The 27,911-nt window shown below is 43.0% G+C and overlaps 1 protein-coding gene across 7 annotated transcripts in view; it reads left to right on the top strand.

The window, feature by feature from the left end:
* Positions 1–1,044: 1,044 nt before the first annotated feature.
* The window catches only part of CAST (calpastatin), a 52,131-nt gene continuing 25,264 nt past the window's right edge, over positions 1,045–27,911 (top strand). For 3 of the 7 annotated variants that reach the window (XM_014262396.2, XM_088054120.1, XM_088054119.1), the window contains exons 1-4: positions 1,045–1,129; positions 6,033–6,098; positions 13,441–13,512; positions 19,275–19,472. In XM_014262396.2, the coding sequence (XP_014117871.2) occupies positions 1,088–1,129; positions 6,033–6,098; positions 13,441–13,512; positions 19,275–19,472 (378 nt within the window). In that variant the 5' untranslated portion in view covers positions 1,045–1,087. Of the gene's footprint in view, positions 1,130–1,217; positions 1,324–6,032; positions 6,099–13,440; positions 13,513–19,274; positions 19,473–27,393; positions 27,464–27,911 lie in introns of those variants that run through there. The other 4 variants (XM_088054123.1, XM_014262390.2, XM_088054121.1 and 1 more) reach the window with 3 other exon arrangements.

Genomic DNA, 27,911 nt, shown 5'->3' with positions numbered 1-27,911 from the left:
ATCGGAACATTCCCTCTCTGTCTGCAGAAAAAAAGCCATTTCCCAAGACCTCCAGGGGAGACCTCACCTGACAGCCAAGGGTGGAGGCACTAATTTGGTTTACAGGCTTCTTACCGCTTACCACGCGGATTAGTCCTACTGCTTCTTCCCCAAGAAGCAGGTGATGAGCATTCCCCAAAGACTGGGACACTTTTCCTTTCTTCTGCCAATAGACAGGGCCTCCTGATCCAAGAACGTGTTCAGAGCTGCTTCTGTTCCCCCTTCAGAGCAGTGCAACTCATCCAAACAGCTGTTCCACCCATCCAGCCTGAGCCTGGGGCTCCCTGGCACAGAACACTCCAAACACCGACTTCTTTTACTGCACACAACCTGGCAAGACAAACTTGTCAAACTGTGCCCATTCCTGCACGCAACACCTGTGTTTTCCATTTTATAACCTGGCCTGCAACAAACCCCCTGGATGTGGGGTTTAACACCGCACCAACCTACGGGATGCGCGGCCAACTTCCAAATCAAACGTGTTTGTGTGGTGGGAACGAGCTCATGCCAAGGTGATGGCCAAGGCTGGAGCCAGCCGGGAAGCTGGGCTGGCACAGCTCTAGAGGAGCCAGAGGCTGGTGGAAGAGCCTGGATGCCAAGGCTGGGGAAGGAGGCTGTCATAGGAACAGGGTGCCCAATTTGGAGTGAAGCTGGCAGAGGAGCCGCGTGTTGGAGCAGCTCCAAGCATCCTCCGCCCGGCTCCGTCCCGGGGAAAGGGCAAAATCCTCGCTGGGGGCTGCCACGGAGCCTGGCGCCGCCGAGGGTCTGCTGTCGACACCCAAACGCTCTCCCCACGGGAATGACTTTCTTGAGGAGGAGAAAGTCTGCACACTCTTCCCCCCACCCCCCAAACAGCGCTATTTTAAAGAAAAGCCACTCTCGCTCCATCTGAGCACCCTCCTACCACAGGCTCCCCGTCCCCTCCCCGCCTCCTCACCCCGGACCCGCGGCCCCCCTGGTTCCCCCGTCCCGTCTGGGCCCCGGCAGGAAGGGGAGGGACCGAGGGCCATTCCAGCCGCCCGTGGAGCTCCTCTTCCCCGCCATCGGCATGTCGGCGCCCGGGACGGGCAGGCAGCCGCTGCCCGCGGCGGTAAGGCGGGCTCGGGGACGTGGGGAGGGCTGTGAGGAGGGCGGCGATGCCCCTGGCGCCCCGCGGCCCTGGCGGGGGAGCGGCTCCGTGCCGGGCGCCGCCCTGGGCGCGTCCCGGGCCGGGCACTGCCGGGCAGGACGGGCAGGAAGAGCAGCCGCAGCGCCATGGCTTTCGCCCGCTGGTGGTACGCCATGGTGAGTGCGGAGGAAAGCGCCGGCAGAGCCGGGAGCACCGCTGTGGGGAGCCGGGAGCTCCCCTGTGGGGAGCCGGGAGCACGGGGTGGGCCGGGCCGGATGCTCCCGCCACTCCCCGGCGTTCGGGACGGAGAAGGGGGTAAGGAAAGAGGGGTTATGGTGCGGCTGGAGACGAGACAGGGCTTTTTTAAAGAAAAAAAAAAGCCTCAGTGGTTCGGGCCAGGTGGAAGCGCTCCTCCCGCTGTCCCTCCGCATCCCATCCGCTGTCAGAAAAGCGACGCAGGAAACTGAGGGTTCTGGTGCTGTTAGCAGTTCTCGTCGTAGTTCCCCGAGTAACGGGGGCTCGTGGGGTGACGAAAGCGCACCAGAAAGCGTAAGACGGGATTTTTTGTGGGAATGTTGCTGTTTCGGAAGAAAACGGCGCTGCGCCTTTTCCCCGGAGCGCGCTCTTCCCTGCAGGTGCTGCCGGGAAGAGCCATCGCTTGCCAGACCCTCCCTGAGTAAACCAGGGCTCCCTATGGCTTGGACAGACTTGGGTCGCTGCTCATTATTGTGACGAACCCTCGACTGCTTTAAAAAGGCTTTAAAAAGCTTTTAAGAAACCTTTACGGTTTGTTGTGCATAGGAGGAAGGGGTTGGTCTCTGTATTCTTTCAGTATGGAGTGGCAAGAAAAAGTTTGCGTTCTGTTAAAGCTTTACAGAAAGCATATGTTGTGAAATGTTGGTTTCAGGGAAAATATCACTTTTATGTATTTCCTACGTATATGATCAGTCAGGTTAGATCTCTTGATGTTAGAACTGTACTTTTAAGTTGCTCTGTGTAGCTTGGATCAGTTTTAGCACTGATTTAGCAGTGATCACTGCTTTAGCTTGATCACAGTTTTAGCAGTGTTTTCGGGTATTTTCATTGTGAGTCAAATCAGTGTGGTGGAGGTGACACAAAATCAGAGGGGAAAGTTTGAGAATTAACTGCACTAAGCTGTGGAATGGATGCAAAAGGCCTCGTTATAGCTCAGTGTCATTGCATCCAGGGGAAGAAAAGATACTAAGATTTGGCTGTGTGTGTTGAGGTAAGAAGTCTGTACCCACAGCTGCTCTTTTGGAAGCCCCTGTTTGTGGTTGTTGGCACTTGTGGGCCTCCACGTGGGACTGGAGTCCTCTCTCGTGCATGTGATTCACACTGGGGAGGTAGGAGAGGCAGGAAACGTGGGTGAGAGGAATAGGCACAAAGGAGGTGAATGTTTTTTCTGGCTGGTGTATTTAAAGCTGGGGTTGGATGTAATAAGAATCTGGGTTTCGCCTTTTGATTCCTTATCTAGCTTGGTTGTAACTCCCCAGCAACTCTTTTGTATCTGACAGTTTTCCAAGCAGTGTCAGAGAACTCTGTCTTCCTCCCAGTTCCAGCTGAGAGCGAAGGTCAGCTTCCCATCTCCTTAAATAGTGGTAATGCTGAGTCGATTGCCTTTCAGCTGAGAATCTTGCAAGACTTCACTTCTCACCCAGTTGCTGCACATCCACTGAGATGCTGTGCAGAGACCTTAAACCAAAGGCTTGTTAATGTCTTCTAATTCTCCTGAGATTTTGAAGGAATTTCTTGGAAAGCCCTTAGTGAGGATTGGATTTTTGTGCACATAGGTGTCTATTCAGTTGTTAGTAATTTTCTCTGCTTTTTCACCAGTTACTTTCTAGTTTATGAGCACTATTTGAGTCAGAAGTTTAAAGGTATGTCTTAATAGTGTGGTGACATTTTTGTGCACTTTAGAACGGGATGAAGATCTCAGGATAAACTTTCTTGCTCATGACACTTATGTATTTTCGTGAACATGTGATTATGGGTAGGATTGTGTGGGTTTTTTCTTAGTAAGGTTGGAAAATATTTTGAGCCAGCTTAAAAGCTACGAGGAATTGTTAGCTCATGAGTTAAACTAAAATTGTCACTTCAGCTGTACGCCCATTGTTGATGTGACAAGGCTGGAGCTGCTCTGATCCACTGCCTTGGTTAGGAATCTGTATTTTTGGCACTGTAAAGGAAAATGAGCAGAAAAGGAAAGAGTGCCCAAAGAAAAAGTCAGCTTGTCATCACGAGTTGTGAATATGAATGAGCAGTGAATGTACACTGTCCCAAAAAACCTGAGCTTAGGCTTCTGACTAAACAGATTGATTTACTGCCTGGATTTTGTTTTTTGTTTTGTTTTGTTTTTTTGTTTCTCTGGAGGTTTTTTTTGTTTGTTTTGTTTTCTTACTATATTTAATTTTTTTAGTAAAGGCTTCAAAGCTTGGAAATCCAGGTAAGAAAAGGGCTGTTGAAGGCCACTATTGAAACAGGATCCTTCATCATACTTTATGCATTAAGTGTTCAGGGAGCCAGCATGGTTTCCTCAGGTCTACTGTGAAGCTCTGCTTCCCAAGGTTACCTCTTCAGGACAGCAGACTTTGCTGCAAGGCAGTACTTTCACGGGCTGTTTTACTATCTGAGGCCAGGGAGTGAGTATCAGGGCTCTGTGTGTACACAGTGCATTACTCAGCTTACTCAAAACAAAACAGCTTCAGTCTGACCGTATGTGCTTTGTGCCCTGAGTTGGAATAAACATATTTAGGCTCTGAGTCAAAGTGTCTTTATTATAGATGTTGTTTGACATAACCTTCTGGAAGGAAATGTCATGCTTTTAATGTCTCTTTGTCTTTAATTTAGGGGTAGCAAAGTTGTGGTCCTTGTCCTGGTTCATTCTGCATCCTCTCTGCACATTGAAGCTGCCCTGGGGTCCTTCAGGGCGTTGTTCTGCCTGAGGGGTGGTTGAGGGAATCCTGCCAGTCCCCTTCCAAATCTCTCTCTTCCTATTCCTGGGTGTGGGTACCCTTTTGGTGCCATGGTCCTGTCTGCTGTGGGTTTCTTTGGTGTGAAGATGAGGAGGTGGACTTAGGGAGGAAGGATAGCACCAGACTCAGCCCTGATGAAGGCCTAACATACTCAGTAGGAGGCAAGTATTTAGTTCTTACATTCCCTGGCTTTATTTAGTGAAAGAAAAAAAACAAAACCAAAAAAAACCACAACAACTAGAGACCCTGCACTTCCCCTACACTTCTTTTGGTGTTGCTGCTTTTAAAGCTGTGTCTGAATTTGAAGAAGAAAGCAAATGAAAGTAATAGAAGACTTTAAGACTTTCAGGATAATACTTGATTTTTGGAGCATTTTAATGCTGAGGGTATCCGTGCATGAAGATAGCTTCATCAAGAGCGTTCTCCTTTAGCTCCTGAGCCTCTTGGCAGTGCTGGCTCTGAAATTCCCGTTCTGTCAGCAACAGGACACTCACTAGCATTGCTCTAAACTGATGTGTGTGCAATGTGCTTTTATTGTAGCTGTGAAAAGCACAGATAGCTGGGTAAATTGTGTCTCTACTGGAAGTGCTATTATGGAGCAGTGAATCAATTAATCTCTTACCTGAATAGACAACCTTGTTTTTCCTCTAAAGAGGCACAAATGGAATATGAGTATAGCATTTCCAATTTCAAAACTCATCAAGTGTCTTAGTCATAACCAAACTCATTTTAAAAACTTGAATTGTTAGAGGTTGTCCAAAACAATTATTGAAATTTTTGTTGCTATAATACTTTTTTTCAGCCTGCCTTTTCTCCTGCTGATGTGCTGGAACTGATTTCTGTTGAAGATAGTGCAGTGATACATGGATCATTACTTTCTCCCTATAGCCATGTGAAGAAAAATCTGCAGGAACTCATTACTTAGTGGATTAGCAGGCTCTACCTCCTGCTGCTCAGTCCTGAAAACAGAAGGGAATAAATGGGTCTTGAATCATCTCCTTTCTTTACTTAACAAGACAAACCAGACGTGAATCCTCCCTCCCAGATGTCTCAGTTGCTGTGGGAAGTTACACTAGCTGAGATAGTAGAGAGTAGCTATATTATGTTGCCTTTTATATTAACTTCTTGCTTTTTGCTTTTATTATTTTTGAAAAGACATTTTGGAAAGTTCTTGAGGAACCACCACTTTCCAGGGACACACACAGTTACAAGATGCTGGATACCAGGATACCAGTGTGCGTGCTGGGCAAATTGTGTCTTTCTTTACATTGCTGCACATGGGAAACTACTGGGATTGTGTATCAGGTTAAGTGAAAGGAAGAGGAGGAGATAAAAGGTGCAGGAGGTTCAGGGATCCTGGAAGAACTGTGTTTCCCAGTGTGCATCTGTGCCTAAACTGTTGGAGCATTTATTTTTTTCTGTCAGCACCAGAATTACAGCAGTCATGGTAACAGCTTTCTGTCAGGTGAGGAGGTGCTGTCAAGCATTTCAGTGTATCTGAGGGGAGTTCAGATGTTGGAGTGGGTTGCACACATCATGTTGGTGTCTCTGAGAGCTGTTCAGTAGCTGCTGAAGCCTGTGGTTCTGACATTTCCAAAACAAGCACTGGAGAGTGAGGGATGAGTGATAAGCTGAATATCTTCCAGAACTTTTCATGAGAACAGTCATGTGGCTGCCCTAAGAGTCATGACCTTCAGTTTTTCTTGAAGTTATGCAGCAGGCCATTTAGAAATCCTGTCCATTAGTGAGAAGAAAAACTTTAAATGTTCCCTGCTGTCATACTGTGGTAGCTGAAAGGAATCATCCTTGCACTAAGATGTATGAGAATTTCTTTGTGTGGAAGATATGACTTAAGATCTAAGTAACTACACATATATTTTCTCTGTTCACAGCATGGTGACAAGAAGGCAAGTGAAGCTTCTTCCAAGGCAGGAGAGAAAAAAGCAGAAGTGGAAGAGGTAAATTCAAGTGTTTGAACATATTAAAAAGAAAAGTTGGCAATGAATTTTGTCATAGACTGATGTTTGACTTTTGATAGCAAAGTGGTAGTTTTTGGACAATTCACTCACTCCAGACAGTCATTATTCATCCCAGGAATGTTTAGTTTTGTCTTGTGCTGCTGAGCAGCCTACTAGAAATGTTTGGGTTTTTTTCTCTGTTCAGATTTTCCCTAATATTTCACATTGGTATCTGTGGAAGTTACTTCAGTGGAGTGTCTGCTGTGCAGTGCTGGTACAGTGTGATACACATCTGATGGCCCTGGTTTTTCAGTTTCCCAGAAGTACAGGTGAAGGGAGTGCACTGTGATGCTTTCCACCTGATGGTTCACCCACAGCAGAAGCTGTGTGGGAAATAACTTTGCCCAGTCCTGTTTGACTGCACTGTAAATCAGGGTCAGTGAATGCTTTTGTTACAGTCCTCTGAAGTAGATGATTCAAGCAATTGCTTTTCTTTCCTGTTCAGAAGGCAAGGAAGGCTTCCCTAGCCTGAGAACGTGTTCCTTCTTTCCTCTTCAGTCAGCTTGTTTTTTTCATAAATACCATTGTGCATTTATACATTCTTGGTTTAATGCCATGTTCTTTGACTGCACCTTGTTCTTCTCAATAGAGAAGTGCTGACATTTTCTGGGGGAAGGATGGGAGTCAAGGCTTGTAGTTTGCGGTTCTGGGGCTAATGTTTCTGACCTCTCATTGAGAAAATCTGTTTCCAGAAAAACAAGGCTCTTACTAAAATTTATTGTCCAGATACTTCTGCTCTTTGAGTCCTTAGAATACTGAATGTATGTTTCCTCTTGTGAATTTCTTCATAATTTTTTTTTGTTCCATCCACTATGCAGTGCTTAAAAGTGCAAATAGATCAAAAACCTCTTCCACAGATGAACTGAGGGGCGTTAACTCCAGTGTGACTCATTCCTACCTCCAAAACACTCTGATTTGTTAAGCAGTTGAGGAAGCAACTCAAAATCTTTCAGCAACTTTTGCAAGAGTCTGCAATGTTACATATTTTTTTTTAAAGTCAGAGATAATTCTTCAATTTTTGAAGCAGAAATTTGTAATATATTTGTAGAGAGCTTTGTGCAACATTGTCTAGAATATTGAGTTTGTTCACTGGCCTACTAAAAAAGGTTTGGCATTAGAAAAATTACAAGAAAATATGAAGGTCTTTGAAGAGTTTATATCCATACTGAAAGGAAAACAGTAAAATCAGTATTATTGTTGTTTAACCAAAAATAACAACAAACAACTCTTGTCTCTCAGATTCTTTGGGTGTATAGTCCTGAAGGAATGAGAGAAGGACGGTAGAGCTTTGAAAAGCAAACTTAGGAAGGGCCTTACATTGGTTTGAGTGGGAGATGCCAATTAGCCACAGCATCAAGAGGAATTCCCATGAATACTGTTAGGGTGTAGAACAGGCTTCTTAGCCCTTTCTTCTTGGAGACTTAAAAGTAAACTGAAGAAAACACAGCAGGTTTACTGTAGATAGAAACATGTTTGGTAAGAGGTGGACTTGCACAGAAGGGATGAAGCTGTGATGCCATGGTGGACAGGGTCGTGTTGTCCTTGGAAAGACTGATCTCCATCACTTCATTGCCTCAAGATGCTAGCCAAGGAAGGACACTGTCATACTTGTTTACATCATTTCAGCAGTGCAGCTCAAGCTGTAAGTCTGGATTGGATGGGGGATCTGCTTGCACAGCTTTGGGTTGAGTTTGGCACAGTCTGTCAGCCCAGTGATGAGCAGCTGAGTGTGTGTCTGTGCATGGAGCCTTGTAGAAACAGGCAAAAGATATGCTGGAATTTCCAGATGTGTTAAAATATCTAATTGAAAAAACCCAAAAATAAAGGCAGTTTTTCATGAGTGTAGATGTCTAAAAAATTGTGTGTGTTGTATTGGGGACTGCTCCTTGATGTCTTTGTTGTTAGAACCTCATATTTATTGAGTTCACCTTCTAGGGAGAAGACACTGAAAATCTTGATCAGCTTTACTGAAATGTTTTCATTCCTTGTAGGTGTGTGTATGGTGGGGTGTTATCAGAATGGGGGTTGTTGGAATTGCTGGTTACTCGTGCATGTGAAGCTGTGGCATGTGGTTGCAGCTGGGATGCAGCTGCCACCCAGTAAAAGTGAGTGGTGTGCCACAGGTTTCCCATTTCTGCCCCTCTGTTCTCTCACTGTGATGTGACATCATGGACCTGAGCCAACATGTTTGCAGCATGCCATTGCAAAGCACATGAAAAAGCGTATTTCCTTTCTTCCCCTTGTTTCCTGGTGTTCCAAGGCTTTTAGCAATTTGTCAGCATGTGAGGGGCAGCTGGTGCGCTTTTATTTTATCCCCATCTGGATGTTGTCTTCAGCTTACGTGTGTGTGTGTGTGCGCCTTTCCACCAGTTTCAGATCACTTCCACTTTTGAGGCCATTGGGACACTAATGCTATAGAAGCTCTTGGATGAAGTATAAAGTATAAGTGCTTACAAGGGTAGATGGCATAAAATCACTGAAGAAAAACCCAGGATGGTTTATAAAATATACTGAACTTAAGAAATCCCTGGCCCATAAATTGAGTCTGGAAGAGTATTTAGAAGAAAAATCAGCATGGATCTGAACTGTTTTTACATCACTGATTTTGTTTTCTTTCCTGTCTGCTGCTGACCACTGCTAAAGACAGGGGAATGACAAAAGTGAAGCTTATCCAAATTCAGGAAGGCAGGTCTTGCTCTGGGATGAGGTGCATGGTCCTGCTGTCCTAATCTTGCATGTGATGTCCAGTCAGTGCTGCCTGTCAGAGGGCTGCCCTTGGAGCACAGTGTGTTCTGCTACATAATCACATGAAATTCATAAGAATAACACTGAACAAGTGCTCACATTGTGTGGGGCTGTGGTCTGAAATCCCTCTGCTCTGAGTCAATCCATGTTAATAATATGGAGAAAGACGTGTTGTGTTCTCTTGTTACTGTCCCAGAGGGAAATACCAAGGAGAGATTCTGTATCTGTGTAAAAGCCCAGCCTGTGCACGGCTGCTGTCTGGATGTGAAAATGTGATATTAAAAAGGAAGACAGAGTCATATATTCTAGGAATTGGAAACCACAGCTAGGAGTGAGGCCATATTTCACCAGATATGGTGTGAAAAACAGGACCCTCTCTAAAATGTCCTGGAATTTTGAGTTGTTTTCTATAGGACTGTAGGCAGAACCTGTGCTGCTTGCTCAGCTCGTTGTACTTTACTTATCAGGAAATATATTCTTTGGAAGAATTTATATATTTTTTGGAAGAATTATATTCTTTGGAAGGATGAGATGACAGTGATGATTTGTGCTAAAGTATCTCTACCCTTTTAGAATTGATTCTTTGCCCTGAAATCAGTGTGTCTGTGATACTTTTTCATCCTGAGGCTCGCCACTTGGGATTCCAGAAAAAGCAGAAAGGCTGAATAAAGGCATTATGACTGGTGACAATTTTGTTGGGGTGTCCACTCCTGGTCTGAGTTGTGGAAGTGCATGGGTAGTTTTTTACATGCAGTGTTTCTGAGGTTTCTTTTTACTTTGCTACCAAATTATTAATTTATATCTGCACTGTTTGTTCTTTCTCCCTTGTGCCTCAGAGCACCTTGGCATTGGCAGAGGGGATTGTGGCCTTAATCCATCTTCAATAGAGGAGTGTGAGGGTTTTGAGAAGCACAGCAGCAGCTCCTTTATCTGTCTCCCTTTTCTGTTTTGGTGCTTCTTTTGACTAAAATGCCAAAGGTAGTTGAAAAATAACATTATTTCAGTTAAATTCTGGTACTCACTGGGAGCTGTTGCAATGTCTCTGCCTTCAGAAGGAATATAGGGTGATTGCTGCTTGAGCTGTTCTTGAATGAAAGATTGATAGGGGGAGGCTGAAATGCTGCAGATGGTTGTCAAAAGCATTTGCAGAGCAAAGATTGCACATACTTGCCTCCTGTGTTTTTTTTCCCTTTAAGACAAGTGTACCATGAGCATTCTCACTGCACTCTTACAATGAACACTTGAATGTTGTAGTCCAAAACGAACATTGTCCACGTTTCTGGATAACAGTCTTAACACATGTTCTTCCTTTGCAAAATCCATTTATCAGAAGAATGTATATTTCATCTCCCCTTTATTAAACTTGCAGAATTAATATTCCACTCTGAAATACTGTTCTGTCGTTTTGAAGCCACTGCTAATAATGAAGAGTAGATTATTAGTACCTGTGTGCCACAGCTTTTATTCCTTCACATACAATTCCTTACAGGGCCATAATTCTTTAAAATCATTTCATAAAGAAGCTGTGCTTTGATAATTCATTGTCTCTGTTAATATCAGGTTAGAAAGCAGGGTATGAGCACAGCTGCAAGGTAGTTCTTCAGTTGTTTGTGTCTGAGATTGTCACAGAAGAAAAATACTCTTCCAGTTCTTGGAGGGGGAGAAGATGAGAACAGCTCTTATGTATCTGTCAATAAAGGGTATCTGAGCTGGTTTGAATGAGGGCAACATCTTGGGAAACACCCTAACATCCTTATTTTAATAAGGGTGAAAGAAGGATAAACCTAATTGAATGATGTGGCCAGTCCTTCTGCTTTTACAAACACATTAAGGGATACCTAGATGCCAAGGAAGGTGCTGTTGAAAGATGACTCTGGGAACTGAAATATGTAATACTCCATGTGCTGTGGTCAGTATTCATTAAGTAACACTCATTTGATATGGTGGCTTAAACTTCCACATGGATTATCTCTTATGGTACTCTTATGGTAGTCTTTCTCTCTTCCAGAGGAGAACTTATTTGTTAATTTTTCTTCTCTCTCTGTCTTTATCTTTTATTGCTGTTTGGTCTACCACCAAACAAATATTGGCATTAGCATTTTTTTCTTTATTCTGTTTAGTTGATTAACAAAAGTTCACACTCTGGACAAGGATTTATTTCCCTCTGTTAGCTGGTTCTGTTTCTGGAGGGGGCATTTTCTTTGGTTGGTTTTGTTGTTTTTTTGGGGTGGGGTTGGGAGGTGGGATTTTTTGTTTCTGGTTTTTGTCTGGTTTTTTGTTTGCATTTTTTGATTTTGGGGGTTTTTTTTGTGGTTTTTTGGGGGGTTTTGTGTGGTGGGTTTTTTTTTGTTTTTATTGTGTTTTGTTTTTTGTTAATTTTTAATTGTTATTTTGGTTTGGTTTGGGTTGTTTGTTTTTTGTGGCTCAGACTTGTTGGGGGTGGGGAAAGCTACCCTTGTGCCTCAAATTTTTGAGTATGTTGGCAGGTATCATAAAGACTCCCTTCTCTAAAAGTGCTTCATGGATTTGTGGAATTCTGTGATATTTTCAGAGAATCACAGTTCTGTTAGACATAGACTTTGGTACCGAAGGTAAATCCTGACCACCATAAACCCTGAGCCAGAGGCTGAAGATGAGGTGGCAGTCAAGATCTGTGGTGGTGAAGGTGTGCCCACAATTCTGACTTCTCTTCAGAGTTTTCTTTTTTTTTTTTTTTTTTTTTTTTGTGATTCTTTTATGGTGACTTTTTTATTTTTTCTCTTTGAAAAGGGAAGGCTAGCACTTCAGATTTTGAGCTTCTTGGACAATTTAATTAAAAGCTGAAGGATTTGTGGGTAATGCTTATTACAGAGTCTTCAGTGCACTGAAAGCCCAAGGTGTTCTGCATCTCAGTACTGTCTCTACAAAATTGAAAGTGCATCACACCTCCATCACCTGCCTCCAGGATCATTACCACCTCAGCTGGAGCACTGCTTCCTTCCTAGGGGAGTTAAAAATGTTCATTGTTACAAGAGTTGAAGAGCATGTGGAAGAAGATTTTCTGCTCCCTTAGGAATGTGTGGTCAGAGGAGAAAATACAGAGATGAACCTGACTGACACATTGTTGCTGTTGGAGCAGATGCAACATAAAGCAGAACCTTAAGAAACTTCATCCAAGCTCTTCTATTGTGCTCATACATATGCTTTTTATACCCTTCTGACCCCATTGTGCACCCCATCCCACTGCCCATCATCACACCACTCCTCAAGTCCATTGCTAGAAGCACTGTTTTGAGAAAGCGTCCCCAGAAACCCAAAATACAGATAAATCCTGTTTTTCCATGATGTCTTTTGCAGCACATATGTTCTTTGTTTTCTTCTACCCTTATTTTCTTCCTCTTCTTGTGGACACACAGGAATCCTGCTGGCTTCTTCTTTCTGTCGACTCTTTTGTCTGACCCCCAGCCCGCTGTGGGCCCTCTTCACAACACATGAGGGAGAGGGGCTGTGATGAGGGTCCTGTGTGTCTCTGGGGTGTGTTTGGGGTGTCTCTGGGCTTTGTTTCTGCTTTTTCCTTTAACCACATCCTGCAGCCTGGGCAGAGAGCCCAGGTTCTGGGTAGGTCTGTAATGGGCAGCAGCACTAGGCTTCAGTCACTGCACAGGAAGGTCCTGGGCCGGAACACTCCTAACATCCTTTTAGTAGGCAAAAAACAGTGATAGCCTTGGGTTTTACAGCATCCTGTGGAATCTTACTGGGATGTCACTGGTTCCAGTGTGATCCTTGATGTAAGATTTGGGGCATATTTTGGTCGTGTTAATCCTGCCCACTGCTCCATCTCTGGAGGTGACTGCTGAATGTCCATGCTCTAGCTGATCTCCAGGTTTTCAAACTAAATCAGAAATAGGAGGTGGAATTACGTGAATGGCAGAGGTCTCTGGATCTCCCAGAGTGTTAGAAATCTGGTGTCCCATCCATTGAAAACTTCTGAGTTTGCTGGTTGACTCTCTGGTCCTTCTGCAGCCTGCCCTGCTGGTGGAGAGCTGTTGAAATTTTTTAATTGCATCTTGTGCTTCTTAGAAAAAACATAGTTTTGCCCTTAACTTTGTATCTTTACTTCCCTGCTGGAGGATGACTTCTGGGTAGTCATTCACATTCTGTCTAAACAATAGCTTGCCCCCCCTTGTTTTCATGACACTTTTTATATAGATACTGTTGCTTTAACTGTTAGCTTAAAGTAGAGTTGCTGTGCCACAGGAAATAGCACAGATTTATGTATTGTCCATAAAACACTGCAGGAGAACTAAGACTGTTGTGGGTGTGCACATTTCTGGGCTCTGAGATGCGCCTGTGTGAATTAAAGTTATGTAGGAGAATTCATTTTTTTGATGACTCGCCTTGCAAAAATGTTCTAGGGAACATTTTTAAGTGTGTTTTTTTCTTTTTTTAATACTTTTGGTTCAGGGTTTTTTTGTTGTTTGTTTGTTTACAGTTTTACTTGGCTTTTCTTTCCCTTCATCAACATTTCTGACCTTTATTATGTCTTTTTATTTTCTAGAAAAAACAAGCAAGTGCTAATGTCAGCCAGCCACCCAAAAGAGAGACAAGTGGAGCAGCTGCTTCTGCTAAGGTAACGTGTACTTAAGGAAATTATGTTTTTAGACAAGTGAGGAGGATGTGGTGTGACTGCATCCCCTGCACTGGGATAGAAAAGGATTTGTTTGTCAACATTCAGCACCACAAGGGTGCTCTTCCTGACTTGCTAGAAGTTTTAACTGTTGAAATGAAAAGGGAGCACAAGTCTGCAGAATGCCAGTGTTGACATTGTGAGGAAATAAATGGTAAGATTCTCCCTTTTCTCATGTTCTTTGTTAGTCTCCCAGTTATTTTAAAGGATCCTGGCCCTGTTGATGTCGGTTGGCACCTTAATCTGATTATTGTGGGGCTGTGTTTCTTTTTTCACCCTGAGGTGTTCGCATTTTTTTGGTTCTTTTTAGTTGGTGGAACTCTGTGAGTTTGAAGAGCTGGCAGCTTGTCTTTGCCTTCATTGCCCCCAGAGCAGTTCAGCTTATCATTCAAGAAGCATTTTAAATCTGAGTTACAAAGGAGCGCAGGTGATATTCTCTGAGGGAAAACATGATGCTCAGGTCTTGCAGGGTATTGAAATAGGGTGTAGAAAATACTCTTGCAGATACTGCACCTGGTAACCATTGTTAGGTGCATAATTGTCACAAGTGAGTAAAATGCAGATCACTTAAAAGAGAAGTAGAAGTATGTTTTTTTGAGGTTAATATACATTTTTGATGGAATTTAGTGAAGTTTGTCAGTAAAGTTTAACTCCAGCTGGAGTTCTGGGAGAACTCAGGTTGGGCCCATTTTGATGGCAGTATTCAAGAGGGAGGCAGCTGGCTACTAGTCAGCAGTGGAGACAAGATCAGTGACTTTGTTTAGTTCTGGTACTGTGTTCTGTACCTTAGTTACCTTGAAATTCTGGCTTTCAGAAGCACCTTTTGACATATTTCTCAGCCCACCTTCACTCCCATATGTGAGCCAGGGGATTTCCAGCTCCTCAGTTCACACCCAAGGTGTGTAGGGCTGGCTGCCCCTAAGTCACACTGAGAGGGGTCCACACATCCACCACGGTGTTCCATATCTGCAGAGAGCCTGTTGTTTGGAGGATCCTAACAGCAGGAAGTGTTTCTGCTTTTGAATGGCATTTTTTATTTTCTTAATCGGTGCTTCTGTAAAATAATACACCTAAAGATATCTTCATGCTTCCTAAGTGATTTAGTTTTCCTCAGTGAGGGAGGAGGCAAAGATATAAATCCTGTTGTCCCTTTATTTCAGTGTTTCTGTCTATCACTAAAGATAGCCCAGCATTTTTTAATGTTTTTTTTTTCTTTCTATTCCTTGCACTTTGACAAGGTTTTCTCCTCCTAGTCAACCTGAATGTCACCAGCTGCATAGTCCCAGGGATGCTGACATCTAATTTGCTGACTAACACATCTCTGAGTATTTTTTTTTTTCAGTATATGTTCTTTCTATGATAAGTACAAAGAACTTTTAAGTGTGGAAGGCATAATTCGTATGTTCTATTAAGCCTAAGAACTGGAAGATAGTGCCATGAAAGTAATGCAATGGAGTTGCCAGGAATTGCTGCATATAAGGTTACAGCAGCTTAGGTTGTGTATTTTATCAGTACTTGGTGTTTCTCCAGTTTCTGTAACATTCCAATGTACTTACTGGTAAAGATTGTGTACTACGAAAATACTCATCTCATACTATCTAATACTGACTTTTGGCAATAGCTGATTTCAGTTCAGCCTTTTAAGTTCCCACTCATTTCCACCTTTTTTCACTTAGGCTTAATCTTCTGTTAATTGTAAGTTTTACTCTCAACAATCTCCTGTGATCCTCTAGTATTATTTAAAATAGAGGAAAACTGAGAGATTTATTGTAGTTTCTGCCACAGATGCCCTTTTTTCAAGCCATTTGTCTGGCTGTTTACTGCCTTTACTTTTGTCTCTAAAAATATCTATTGAAAATAAATATTTTGCAGTCTTGTTTTTTTTTTTTTAAACAGGAATTTTGCAGGAAGGTAGGTATTTCTTGACAAGGCAAGACAGCCCTTTCTGTTTTCCTGCAAAATCAGATCAAATCTTTCAGGGCAATCAGAAATACTCCACCAGTTTTTGGACAGTTTAGGACTACTGTTTCTTCTATTATATATTTCCCCCTGATGTAGCTTTAATAATTCTGTTGGTCAGTAGTACTTGTCATCACTTATCCTAGATAAGTTTCTCAGTCCTTACCAGAGGCAAAGGAGGTGGGATAGTTAAGTTGCTCCAGCTCAAACTTCTTACTTCTTGAACCTATTCCTACCTTCTGGTGAAATTATTTAAACTGAAGAGCCAAGAGGGGGTTTGTTTCCTCCACGTCAGGCCTGAGTAATTTCTCCTTCAGCTAGTAAGTAATAATAACTGATGGCTTGTTTCTTCTGGGGTTTCTGGCTTTCAGATGCAGGAGCTTGTGTGTGGTGAAGGATTGTCATTGTGTTGAGTGTGTGGGCAGTCTGATTGTCCAAGGGAGAGCGCTCAGCTGGCTTTGTTTTTGTTGCACTGTCCCTGAGAAATGCAGTTCTCTGTGCCTTCATTTTACTTCTGCTCTCTGTTGTGTCACTCTTGAGTTCCTGGAATTGCAGCCAGTATTTACTCACCCCTCTGCTCTGTGTGTTCTTACAGGGGTGTTAATTGGCAGCCTAAACGCAAGAAGTGCAGCCTCTCTTGCCTCCTCCTCCGCACTAGGAGCACTCAGGAGGCTCAGTCGGCAACCTGGATGTGCCCAGTTCTTGTGTGACTCAAATCTAAAATGAATAATTTAGAGAGGCTTAGAGAAGCAGGTGTTCTGGCTCCTTTGTTTCTGTGACAAGCCTTTCTTTCCTCTTTGATGGGGGAGTGAGTACAGTTCAACTGTTGGTTTGTACCAGGGAGGTTTTCAGTGAGCACCTGGCTTGCCAGGTAACTGGAGTGAAAAGGGAGGTTCAGGTAAGGCTGTCATCATCAGGAATGTTTACTGGGTTGCCTAAGAGCAGCCTCTTCCACGTACACACTGACTGCCAAGGTGCACAAACCAGGTCATGGCTGCCAGGATTAGCAGGCAGCAGTGGGGAGGAAAAACTGAGCTAACGTCCTTCCTCTGCAGAAGATCTCCTGCCAGTGCTGCTGTGTTTCCTTCTACAGCCTTTAATGACTATTTTGCCAGTTCCACAGCCATCAAGAAAGCCAATTTCCACCTTAGTGTTCAATCATTTCTATTTATAGAAGGCACTAATACTTGAATGCAGCTGGATCCAGCCACCTTTTCTGGATCTTTGTGTTCTTATATGGTATTTCTGTTGATAACAGATGAAATTTTGCTGCTTTTTATAGCAGCAAATTAGTGGCAGATTTTTTGCATTGCTCCTAATAAGTAATTATTTTCTTTTTCTGGCTGGCTGCTAAGCTATGGCTTAGAGAAGTGAGAATGTTTATCAGTATTACTTTCATGGACTATTGAAGCAGCGCTGGGAGAGCTCAACAACAATGGTGGAAATGCAGTCAGAATTATTTTTATTTCTGATTTTCAGAGGAAACTTCTTGACCTTTATCATTTAAGAAATTTAAGGTTTATTTAAGCTGACACCCAAATTAACACTGTTTTAAAGGGGAATTCTCTCTGCTTTCTCATGCAACTAACAAGAAAACAAGGAAAAAGATCAGCAGTTGATAAGTACCTTTGAGTGAAATCCCTGCTATTTTTGCAGCAGGCAAGTTTATCTAGTTTATCATCCAAAGTGGCACCTACTGTCAATGTTTTTTTTCTGCAACACGCCTTGTAAACTGTAACCAAATTTTTATTTTGTGAGCTTTGCAGAGGCACCTTCACCTTTCCTGTGAAGGAAAGAATTTTTGAGTAGAAGGCATCTGAAGTCACAGGATTGTTTGGGAATGTCCACAGAAATCCATAAATTTATTCTTACGTTCCCAGTCATATTGTGAAGGTTGGAAAGGCTATCTCTAAAATTTGAGATTATTCTGAAAAATAACAGTTCATGTTACCTGAGGACTTCTTTTCCATGTTCTCTCTGGGGTAGGTGTGTGTGTCATGACACAGATTGACAATTTTTTGGTGTTCTGCAGCAGGATTGGGACAAATCATGGGGCTTTTCCTGAAAGTTGTCCTCAGAGCTGTTGGCAGCACGTGAAAATCAGGAAGGCTGTGGCTTTGTGGGGAACAGTGCTGGCTTTCTTGGTGTCAGAGGCATGCTAAAAATAGACCTAAATATTAAAAATTGGAAGCTGTGGGAGTACAGAAGGTGCCTCGTGCGTGGAAGAGCTGTCTTAGTAAAGATACAGGATTTGCAACTTGTAGATCTGTGCAGTAGCCAAAATAGCACAGTCCTTCCACAAAAAAAATACTTCACTCAGAAATGCGATGTTTTCTTCATCAGTCTGCAGATGTTTATCCCTTTCTAATTCCCTTCCAGAGCTGGCTTATTTCTTATTATTCGCTCAAGATTAAGGACAATACAGAGACTATTATGAAAAAGTGGCTGAAGATTTTGTTAGTGGCACAAGGGCCTTTTTTCTAAAAAAAAAAAAAACAAACCCAAACTCTCCCATACTACTGTAGGTATTAAAAATTTGATTATATGACAAAAAGAAATTCAAGAGCAGCTCACTATTAGTATTTCAAGAAGCGCCTGTTAATTTCTAAACTAATACAGATTATTTGGATTTGTTGTGCTTAAAAATGGCCCTAGTCAGTCAAGTTTAGGCCTTAAGTGGCCTAAACCACCTCAATTACTTTCAATTAATAACATCCATGTGCTCAGGGAGTCTCGGTAATCAGTCCAAATTTAGAGACTGTAAACTTGTAATAGGGTTATTACTCTGCTGAGGGGAAATGAGCAGGTTACTTCCCTCGGCACCGCTGCTGAGAAGGCAAAAGGTGGAAGGCAAGTATTGCTTTTTGGAGGCTGAATTTAGCTTCACCCCTTGCTTTTGCTGCGTGGCTGTCAGTGACACCTGTGCCTGCTGGGGCACCCTGGTCTGGCCAGCTCCTGAAGTGACCCCAGAAGGAGCAGGAGGGGTTTTGCTCCTTGTGGCTGTTACAAATGAAGTTGGAATTTAGATAGCTGGGTCCCTTGAGTTAACAGCAGTTTAATTAAAAATGAATACAATTTAGTAAATTTTATAGTAATTTGGTATAAAATAATACAATTTAATTAAAAAAATACCATTTATATATGTAATTTGCCACTAATTAAGTGTGATTAAAGCATAAGCAAAACTGACCGGGGTATGGGGAGGGCTTCTCACCCCACCTCACGTACAAAACGAAACAATTCAAACTAAACTTATATACTGTGTTCTTATACATATTCATTAATGTTTCCCACAAGTCTCATCCTATTTCTGATTTTTCTTACTTTATGTCACTTTTCTTCACGGCGCATGCCTCACTTGTTGCTAGGGGGTCTTCAGTCTTCTTTTGGTGGTCTTCTGACGAAGGCTTACACTCATCCTCGCTGTCCTCTGGATAACCTCACAGATTGTGAGTGTGTACTAAGTGTTGTGTTATGTAAAAAACCATTGTGTTACACTAATTAATCTTACATTTCATAATTTTCAGGCCTTATGCCTAAAGCTGTTCAAACTTCGTCCATCTCAAGGTCGATTTTGTCTTGGGACATCACTTCTCTCAAAACTACATCCTCTATCTTAATTTTTACACGTAACAGCTGTAAAGGGGTGCATCTGCCTTGTAACACCAATTCCCTTGATTGCTTCTAACAATAACTTTCCAAGTAGTTACAATTCAGTTATCACAAATCCATTCCATTTATTACAGTGGCTCAGTGTGGGAGCCCAAACCTGCTGTTCTGGTGCCCTCCCCGTGCTGCTGGGTGGGGACTGTGTGGCTCAGCACTCCTGCTTGACAAGGGCTTGGCTTGGCCAGCAGCTCCCGGAAGCCACAGCGCCAGGGCGAGGAGCAGCTGTGTCCCAGCCGTGTCCCAGCTGCAGGAGACAGGAGCCACACGTCTACCAAGTGAGTTAGCTGTTCCTGCTTCGCTTTCCTGCTGCCCCTGCGTGAGGCTTCTTGGTGTTCATGTTGTAGTTACTTTTATTTTTTTTTTTGGTATTTTTTTGATTCGGTTTTGTTTTGTTTTGTTTGCTCGCCATTCTCTCCCTCTTTTGGGAGTTTCGTGGGCTGCGATAATACAAGCTGCCAGCTCCGGGGCTTTCTGGCATGGCTCCCCTGTCAACAGGCTTGAGGCATTCCAAAGCAGTGTGTAGTTAATAAGCTTTTGGATTTATTTTAATATACTGGAAACGGCCTTTTCAGACACCATGTGACACAGCAGTTTGGAGAAGAGAGGGACAAGGAAAAGCAAGCTTTAAAATTGGTGTCTAAGCTGCTCTGTATTTATATTTTTGTTTTGGGGCAGGGTTGGTGTTTTTTCCTTGCTCACAGCCCACGCTGTTCTGGCTTCCAAGACCTGTGTGATTTTTTTTTGGCACACTAATGCAGAGCCTGTCTGCCTGTCTTGCATAGTCAGGGCGTGGTGATCTGCAAGAGCAACTTCTTGTTTGAACTGTGCTCAGGAATCAATAGTTTACTGCACTTAAAAATATATTATTTGGAAAAAAAATAATACTTTTCAATAAATTGTATTGTTTCTGTAGTAGTGAAAATTAGGTAGGTAGGCATTGCTTAAGTTATGCCACTGTTTAATTATTGTTGGTAATATTATCTCTCCTTCGGAGAAAGTTAAAGTAGTGCATGAAATGGCCCAGAATTTTTAAACATTGCAGACACCTCTGCTGAGTTCTTGATTTTTTTCTTTTTTTTTTTTTTTTGGTAAGTACTTTCCTCAATGTTGTATTTTTTTAGATTTATATAAAACAAGTTACAATATATTCTTCTGCATTAGACACTGTCTTTTCTAGACTGACATTTGTTATGCTTGGTCTTCTATATGACACAGTGCTTTTTTGGTGTGGGGTTTTGTTTCTTTTTAGGTTTTGGGTTTTTTTGGTTTCGTTTGAGTGGTTAGATACATAGGGTATGTAGAGCTTGCAGAAAATTCTGTTTCTGATCTTGGAGCTGCAGAAATGAGCTCCATGACCAGTTTTTCCTCATGGCTCTGGTTTGCAGAGCTTTTCACATTAGGGAGGCACTCCCAGTTTGAATTCTGGGCAAGGCTATGCTGCCCTAGTGGCTCTTGGAGGAGTGGGAGTGGGGGTAGAGAAGAAACCTCTATCTCCAGAAAGCAAAGGAACTGGTTTGTTTTTTTTACTGAGTTGGTCTCCAGCTGTCTCCACTGTCACCATTTCTGCACTTTGTTTCCCTGAGAGGAGGATGCTTGTGCTCCTTTAGCACCTTGGGGCTTTCTCCAGAGTCTCTTCTGCCGAAGAGAGAACCTGGCAGGGAGACAGGGAGGGTGTCAGCACCCTTTGGGAGCTCCTTAGGACCCAGAAACCATGCTGGTTTTACGGAAGAAGTCAGTGCCTGCCTTTATGCCATGCTCAGCACAAGTGCTGGAACCAACTTGAAAACTAACATTTTTGATCCCCAGGAGGAAAGACTGCTGTGAGGCAGGATAAAACCTCACCAAATTGGAGATTCCATATTTTTTAACTGAACCATAATGTAGTTATTCCTCCAGAGCATGCTGAAGGCCCTTCTGAAGTGATTTTGAGTTGAAGGCAATGCTGAAACAAGAAGTTGCCCCAAATTCTGCCTCTTTTTAAGTGGGAATAATAAAACAATGTTGAAATTTTCTAAAATGATTGAAGAACAAAACCCAATGACACCCTGCCACCACCCCTGCTTATGCAGTGTTGCCCTTAGATGATATTTTAACAGCCAAGTTCTATTAAGATTCCTTGACTCAGTGATTTTTGTTTATTCTCCTGTGTTCTCCGTTCATCTTGGTAGCCATGTGTGTGTCAGCCCTAACAGCTATTCATGAATAAATTTTTCTTTCCACCTTCTCTGCATTCTGGGAGTGAAAAACAAATTTCCTGTTGTGAGTGCTGCTCTTGCATTGGGTATTGCCTGGCTTGATTGTTTCAGTAGAAGTAATCGAGTTCATAACCTCAGAGACCTTTAGCCTCAAGATGAAGTTGTCTTTTACGTAACTTCAGTGTCTTTTTCAACCCTCCTTTAGAAAGCACTGGTTCTGTTTGTGACTCCCTGGTTCTGTTTGTAATTCCCCTTTGCATCCCAGCTCTGCAGAGCAGAGTGTTGTGTGACACTGCGGGGCAAGTGACACAAATCCTAGCTGAGCTCAGCAGCGCAGCATGGCATGTGGCTGGCACCTAATCTCCTGTTTTCCTGGTGTTCGTTTGTCAGCCTGCAGTTCGCTGCCGCAGATAACTGTGGAATGTTCTTGTGTTTGAAAAAAAAGCTGGAGAAGTTGCAGCTGAATGGCTCACATGAGGCAAAACTGAAAAGAGGGTTTTTGAGCTGCCCACAGAAACAGGAGACCTCATCTGCAGTGACGGGATCATACATTACTGTAACCCTCTCTTGTACAGAGTGGGAACCTGAGAAGAGGCTTGACAGGGCTGGGGCATTGCTTCTAATATCTGAATATGACTGAATGAAAGCAAAGTTTCAGTGTGTGCCACTTGTAGAATTTATTGTCACAGAAACAGGAAGTTTCCAGGAGGAGGTAATTGAAGCATGTGCTTTAAGGAGAAATACAAATGGGGAGTTTAAAGCTGATTGTTGATTAATTTAAAAGAAACAAGGATTGTGGAGCCTGAGATACTGAAGTGGTCTGTTTACAGTAGACACTCTGAATGTGAAGGCAGTGGATGAAGTCTGTTTCCCTGCTTGGAATATACTGATATACTGACTTTGTTTCCAGATGACTTCCAATATCATGGAAAGACATTAAATAGAAATTGCCTTTGTATATAGTAAAGCCTTTAATGCAGTAAGCCAAGCTGCATACTGGAGTCTAAGTAATTCCTCATGGCCACAAATTGAACTGTGAGTATATAAAGTTCTTGCTGTATAGTTACTGTGCATGACCTTTAATCAACTAGCAAACTTCCCCTCTGCTTCCAAAAGAAGAAAACAGGCACAATCCTTCTTGCCATCAGCTGTGATATACTTATAAATTTTTTGACAGTCCTAACTTCCTGCATATAAATAAGCATAAACTGAGGTGTTGGAAGCTAAAGGCAGAGTCAAATAGTACAAATAATACTCAAAGTCAATTGTCCTTCACTGGTTTCAGTTGCATTTTGTTCCAGCATAAAGCTGTTTCAGAGTTTTTAACAGTTGCTAAAATAAAGAAAAACAGACATGCCAGTATTAAGCCTTGGACTTGAATGATGATGCTGCAATCCAGATACCTTAAAGCAGACATCTCAAAACAGACATCTCACCTAAAGGTGGTTTGGCAGTTTCTAGGAGGTGCGAAGCCTTATTCTACACTGTGGTAAATATAATACTGATCTTACTGGCTTGCTTGATAACATTTCGTTTAGTGTAACCAAATTCAAATCCAAGTAGGTTGTATCTAAAAACACTGCTTAAAAACCTGTTGCATGAGTAATGTGGTTAACCAGATTTAGCTGATGCATAAAATTCCATAGTGAAGTATTGAAGAGTTTCATCTCTGTGCCAGGATGGCAGAAATTATATTCTAATGTTCAAAGCAGAAGAAGCCACTGAGTCTGTGTAATGGAAGTTGCCTGGCTCAATGTTCCTTGACCATCAATAAATTTAGCAGCACCTAAGGCTGTAAAAGAGCCTTTACTAGCTAATCAGCACCTCAGTCTCCTGGTTCAAACCAGCTTCTTGAAAAAATTGTCTTTTTTTTTTTTCATGAGGAAACAACTGTATTTCCTCTCTGTCTTTTACCATCTCTAAATGGTGGTTGATCTTGCTTCTGGGTATAGGTTAATAATTGCTGCAAATGCTTGTTCTGTGTGGTGAGAAAATGGCAGAATAATGAAATTTTAAGGAAATTCTTTTCCACAGTAGTAGTTGCAGAAATTTGAATTATAATGATAGTAATCGATTGTACATATTTTTCAGTTATATTCACACTAGCTGAGTTATTGAATGCTGAAAGCACAAGGAAGCATCTCCAGAGACAGTGTTTCTTCTTGTTGGTTTGTTTTTGGGTTTTTTTTTTCCAAAGACAGGTATTTAATACCAGGTATATTGATTAATTTAACTACAGTAAATAACTACAGTAAGTAACTACAGTAACTACAATGAATTTTAAAAACAGCCAAAATAACAAGTCTGGCAAAGAGTTTTAGATTGAGTTAGTACAGAGTTACATAAAATAACTGGAACTGTCCTCAAAGGATTTTTTTTTTCCTCACCTGCCCTCGGTGGCTGGGCAGAAAGCTTTGTTTATAACGTGGTGTTGGTGGGTTTCAGTAATGACAGTGGGCTTTATAAATGAAAGGGGACTTACACATGGGCGAAGTCAGCCATCAGAAATTGCAGCACAAATCATTTGGAAATGGTGCTCATCGCTTCTACAAAGAAACCCGTCACAGCAGGACAGCACAAATACACCAGTGTCTGAGTAATGCACAGGTACTAACTAGAAACCTGCATCCTGCTCTTCCATTTCACTGGGTTCTTAATATTAAGACTCCACAAAATTAACTGAGAACTTGAAATCTTGAGAAGAATATTTGCTTGGTTGTTGTGGGTATTTTTATCTTACTCTTAAAAAGCTGTTGTTTCTTCTAGAAATATAATAGCAGAACTGCATATAAGAGCAGCAGGTGCAAAGTAGTAGGATATTTCCAAAATTACTTGGGATGGAAGATGACACAGGAGCACTCATAGTTGTAATTTTTTAACTCAGCTATTTTACATACTATAACAATAAAAGATATATAAAGAGTTAATGCTGAACCTTTTTTTCCTGCTTTAAGCATGTTTGAGATGCTGTGTAGCTTTAAATATACGTGTTTATAGATTTATGGATTTATTTGTATATGTGCACACGCTTGGTGCTACCCCTGTCCCACCTTATGCCTCCTGTGTGTGTGTGTCCAGGGATGAGAGGGCTGCACAGCCCTTGCCACACACCACCAAAGCAAGTGAGAGGTTTAACCTTTTAACAGCTCAAGTGGTATTTCACACTTCAGCTAAATAAACCACTATTTTCCACAATGGTTCTCTGCAGAGCTTTTGCTGCCCACATCTTACAAGTGCCATTAATTAAAGCTCAGTATCAGGGCCATTAATGGAAACAAGCAGCCACTCGTAGTCAGGTAGATTAGGTTTTCCCTTGCATTACACACCCTGTGAGTTAGCCATTATAAAATCATAGGTGTTGTGAGCTCTAAGCCTGAGAAGGTGTCCCAGCTCACTCACACCAAAGGGATGTTAACCCACAAGAAAACTTGGGTAGCTCTTCAGTCCTCTGTTCCAGACTGAAGTTCTGCTACATCACTCTAAAAATGTTTATACAAGCTCCCCCAAAGGCTGCTGGAGCTGGAGGTGCCTGATTTGGTGATGTCCAGGTAGCCTTTGCCTCAGAGTGACTCTTCTCTACAGAAGGAAGATCTTTGAGCACAGACCTGGAAGATTCTTTATTAAAGGATAAGTCACTTTCTTATTTGTTTCCCATTTCCTTGGGGGCCTGACCAGAGTACAAAGCATCAGGTCCTGACTTGCCTTTTACTGTCACTAAGTCCCTCATACATACTTTTCCTTAATTTTTTTCCCCCTAAACCTCTCCTCATATCTTCCAATATTTATCTCTGCTGCATTGTGATGGTGAAAATTGTGCTAGCTGTTGGCCTAGAGAAGCTAAAGCCAAGGAGGTTGGAGTTATATTTTACATTTGTATTTAGGATGTCACAGCAACAGATTACTTTTCCCCAGATTCCTCTTCCCTTGTTTGTTTTTGGTAGGAGAATCTCAGTCTGTGACAATATGGCCTTTGCATGTTTTTGTCAGTATTGCTGCCTGTATAGAAGGGTTTGGTGGTGTTTTGCGGTTTTGTGTTTGTGCCTTCAACCTACTGCCAGTGTCAGAGGTCAGGAGCTCTGTTTTATTCAGCTGCCTGAAAGCAAGATTGTAACCCAGTGTTACAGACCAATTTCCCCATTTTATTTGAGTAAATGTCATCTCAGGTACAGTGAAAAGTTGCAGTGACAGTGTGTCCTCCTCTGGGTGTTTGTTGCTTTATTCTTGTTGATTCTTATTTGTCCTCTTGTCATCTCAGCATTTCTGTATGGGTTGCTTGGTAAGTGTTTGTAGCATCTCTTCTGGTTTTGAAGGTCTCCATTGTGCTCCTTTTGAGGCTGGGCAATGACCTTCCTCAGCCTGACAAATCTTCTTCATGAATTTCCAGAATTTATAATTTTAGTTGATGTTAGCTCTCGCTATACTTGGGGTAGTTTCAGTTTTATTTCTGTAGTTTCATTTTTAGTTCTGTGAAACTGACAGAACTCATGGATATCTTTTCCTGTTGTTTTACTTTTCCAGAGGGCATCTGCATCCAGTTCTCTGAGCTATTCAATTTTTTTATTTTGATGCCACCATTATTTTCTTCTTCTCCCGTCACACTTTCCATTTTTCATGGAGATTTCTGTGACACTCATAGTGAGAACAGATAAACAATTTTTGATTGTTTTGTTTTGTTTTGCAAACCCACTGCTTGGCTTCTGTAACAGCTCTTTTTCAAACATAGCATGAATACTGCCCTGCTAACTTGACAAATGAGTTCCCAAGGGTATTCCTTCTCTTAATTCTATCAAATTAGATCCCAGATCTCTTCATCAGCCCTTCTTGGACCATCCTCCAACTCAAAAGCGCCTGAGATCCTTTGGTCAGCTCCTGTGCAAAGGCTGATCCCTGTTAATTACCCCATGCTGCAGGTCTCCCAGGAGCTCTGCTGGCAGGGTGGGGTAATTAACAGGGATCAGTCTTTGCTTAATCAGTGCTGTCCTGTAACCTCTTCCCTGTTTGTCAAGTCCCTGCTGTGGTGGTCATGGGTGTCACACTGTGTTAGGAGCAGTGATAGTGATGACTCAGACTCAGTTGCAGAGAGAGCCTTTATTATATAGCGCTTTTTATTCTTCCAGATCTTCTCTTATAGACACTTCTGAGAAGGTCCCAAAAGGTAAAGCTTTCGTTGGTCATCAAACCAACACATCACCATCATTGGACAGTTAGGAACAGCATCCCTTGACCGTTTCTTACAAGTAAACAGCAAGGTGATAAACAACACCTGCAAAAGTTGTTTTCCTTCCCTATGGAATGTTTGGATTCCTCCTTATGATTTCTCAGGTCGTACTTTCTCAGGCCAGTGGGAGAAAGCTATGTGACTCAGTTTCACACACTGTGCTACCTGCCTGATCTGCATTCAGCATCTTGGGAGTGTTAGGCAGGGAGCAGCTCCTGGGCTGTCAGTGGTCCTGGATGCTGACATGGATTGGCCTCCTAGCTCACACAAGAGCTGTGTGTTAGCCATCCCCCAGGCTGGGATCCCTCCTGCAGCTCACTCACAGGGCAGAAGGGCTGGCACTGCACCCTCCAGAACCCACACCTGGTTTCAGGCAGGACCCGTGGGGGTGCAGCTGCAGGAAAAGGGGAGCCAGCACTGATTGCATTGGTTCTCCCCTCTGGCTCTGCCTTCCAGGGACCCCTGACAGCTCAGAGGACACCCCACTCTCCTTTGCAGCTTCCCCTGACTTCCTCTGTCCCAGCCTTCTGCTCTGGTTAAGCCCTGACTGTTTGACACCCCAGCCTTCCTGCGAGGGGGAGTTGGGGTAGACCACGCCGGGGTGTGAGCAGGGTGTGCCACAGACACACTGCAGCTCTGTGTCAGGAGGATTTTGTTGCCAGGTTGCCAGGCAGCATTTTAATATTTACCTCCACACCTGACACGCGTCCCTGTGTTGCTTCACGCCTTCTGCAGTCCCTCTGTGGAGCTGTGGGAGAAACATCTGGGCACAGCTGGCGGCAGAGCAGGGTCTTGAGGACTGGAGCCCCAGAGCGACATGGGGTAAGAGGTTGATCCCAGAGCCAGGCTGGAGGTGAGACAAGGTGGTACAGTGGTGACCACACCAGACAGAGGGGTTGGGGCTCAGCAGCCTCATGGCATTGTCAGTCTGGCTGCAGATCCTTGCTGGCTGATGGACTGGGAGAACAAGGATCCTGCTTCTTCCCCAGAGTGGCTCTGTTTGGGGAGAGAGTGGAAAACTGTGGGCCTTTATTGTGGAACTTGAGTGGGAAGCAGGGAAGTGAAGCAAGGCACTCCATGGTGGTCTGTGTGCTCTTCCCACCTGTTCTGCTTTCCTCCTCTGGCTCCTCAGGGCTTTGTTCCCCTCAGTTAGCCCTGAGTGTCTCCAGGGAGGATGGCTTGGTGTCCTCCACATCTGCTGGTCAGCAGCTGTGCATTGAGCTGTTTTCTGTTTTCAGACTGCTCTTCTTCCTCCATGAGTACCTCCATTCTTCGCCTTTTTGCTTCTGCTGGTCACTGCT

Source organism: Pseudopodoces humilis, chromosome 4 (assembly GCF_049639895.1).
Source record: "Pseudopodoces humilis isolate 2021_Gansu_Grassland_sample_001 chromosome 4, ASM4963989v1, whole genome shotgun sequence".
NCBI classification, from domain to species: Eukaryota; Metazoa; Chordata; class Aves; order Passeriformes; family Paridae; genus Pseudopodoces; species Pseudopodoces humilis.
This window is presented reverse-complemented; position numbering and strand designations above follow the sequence as displayed.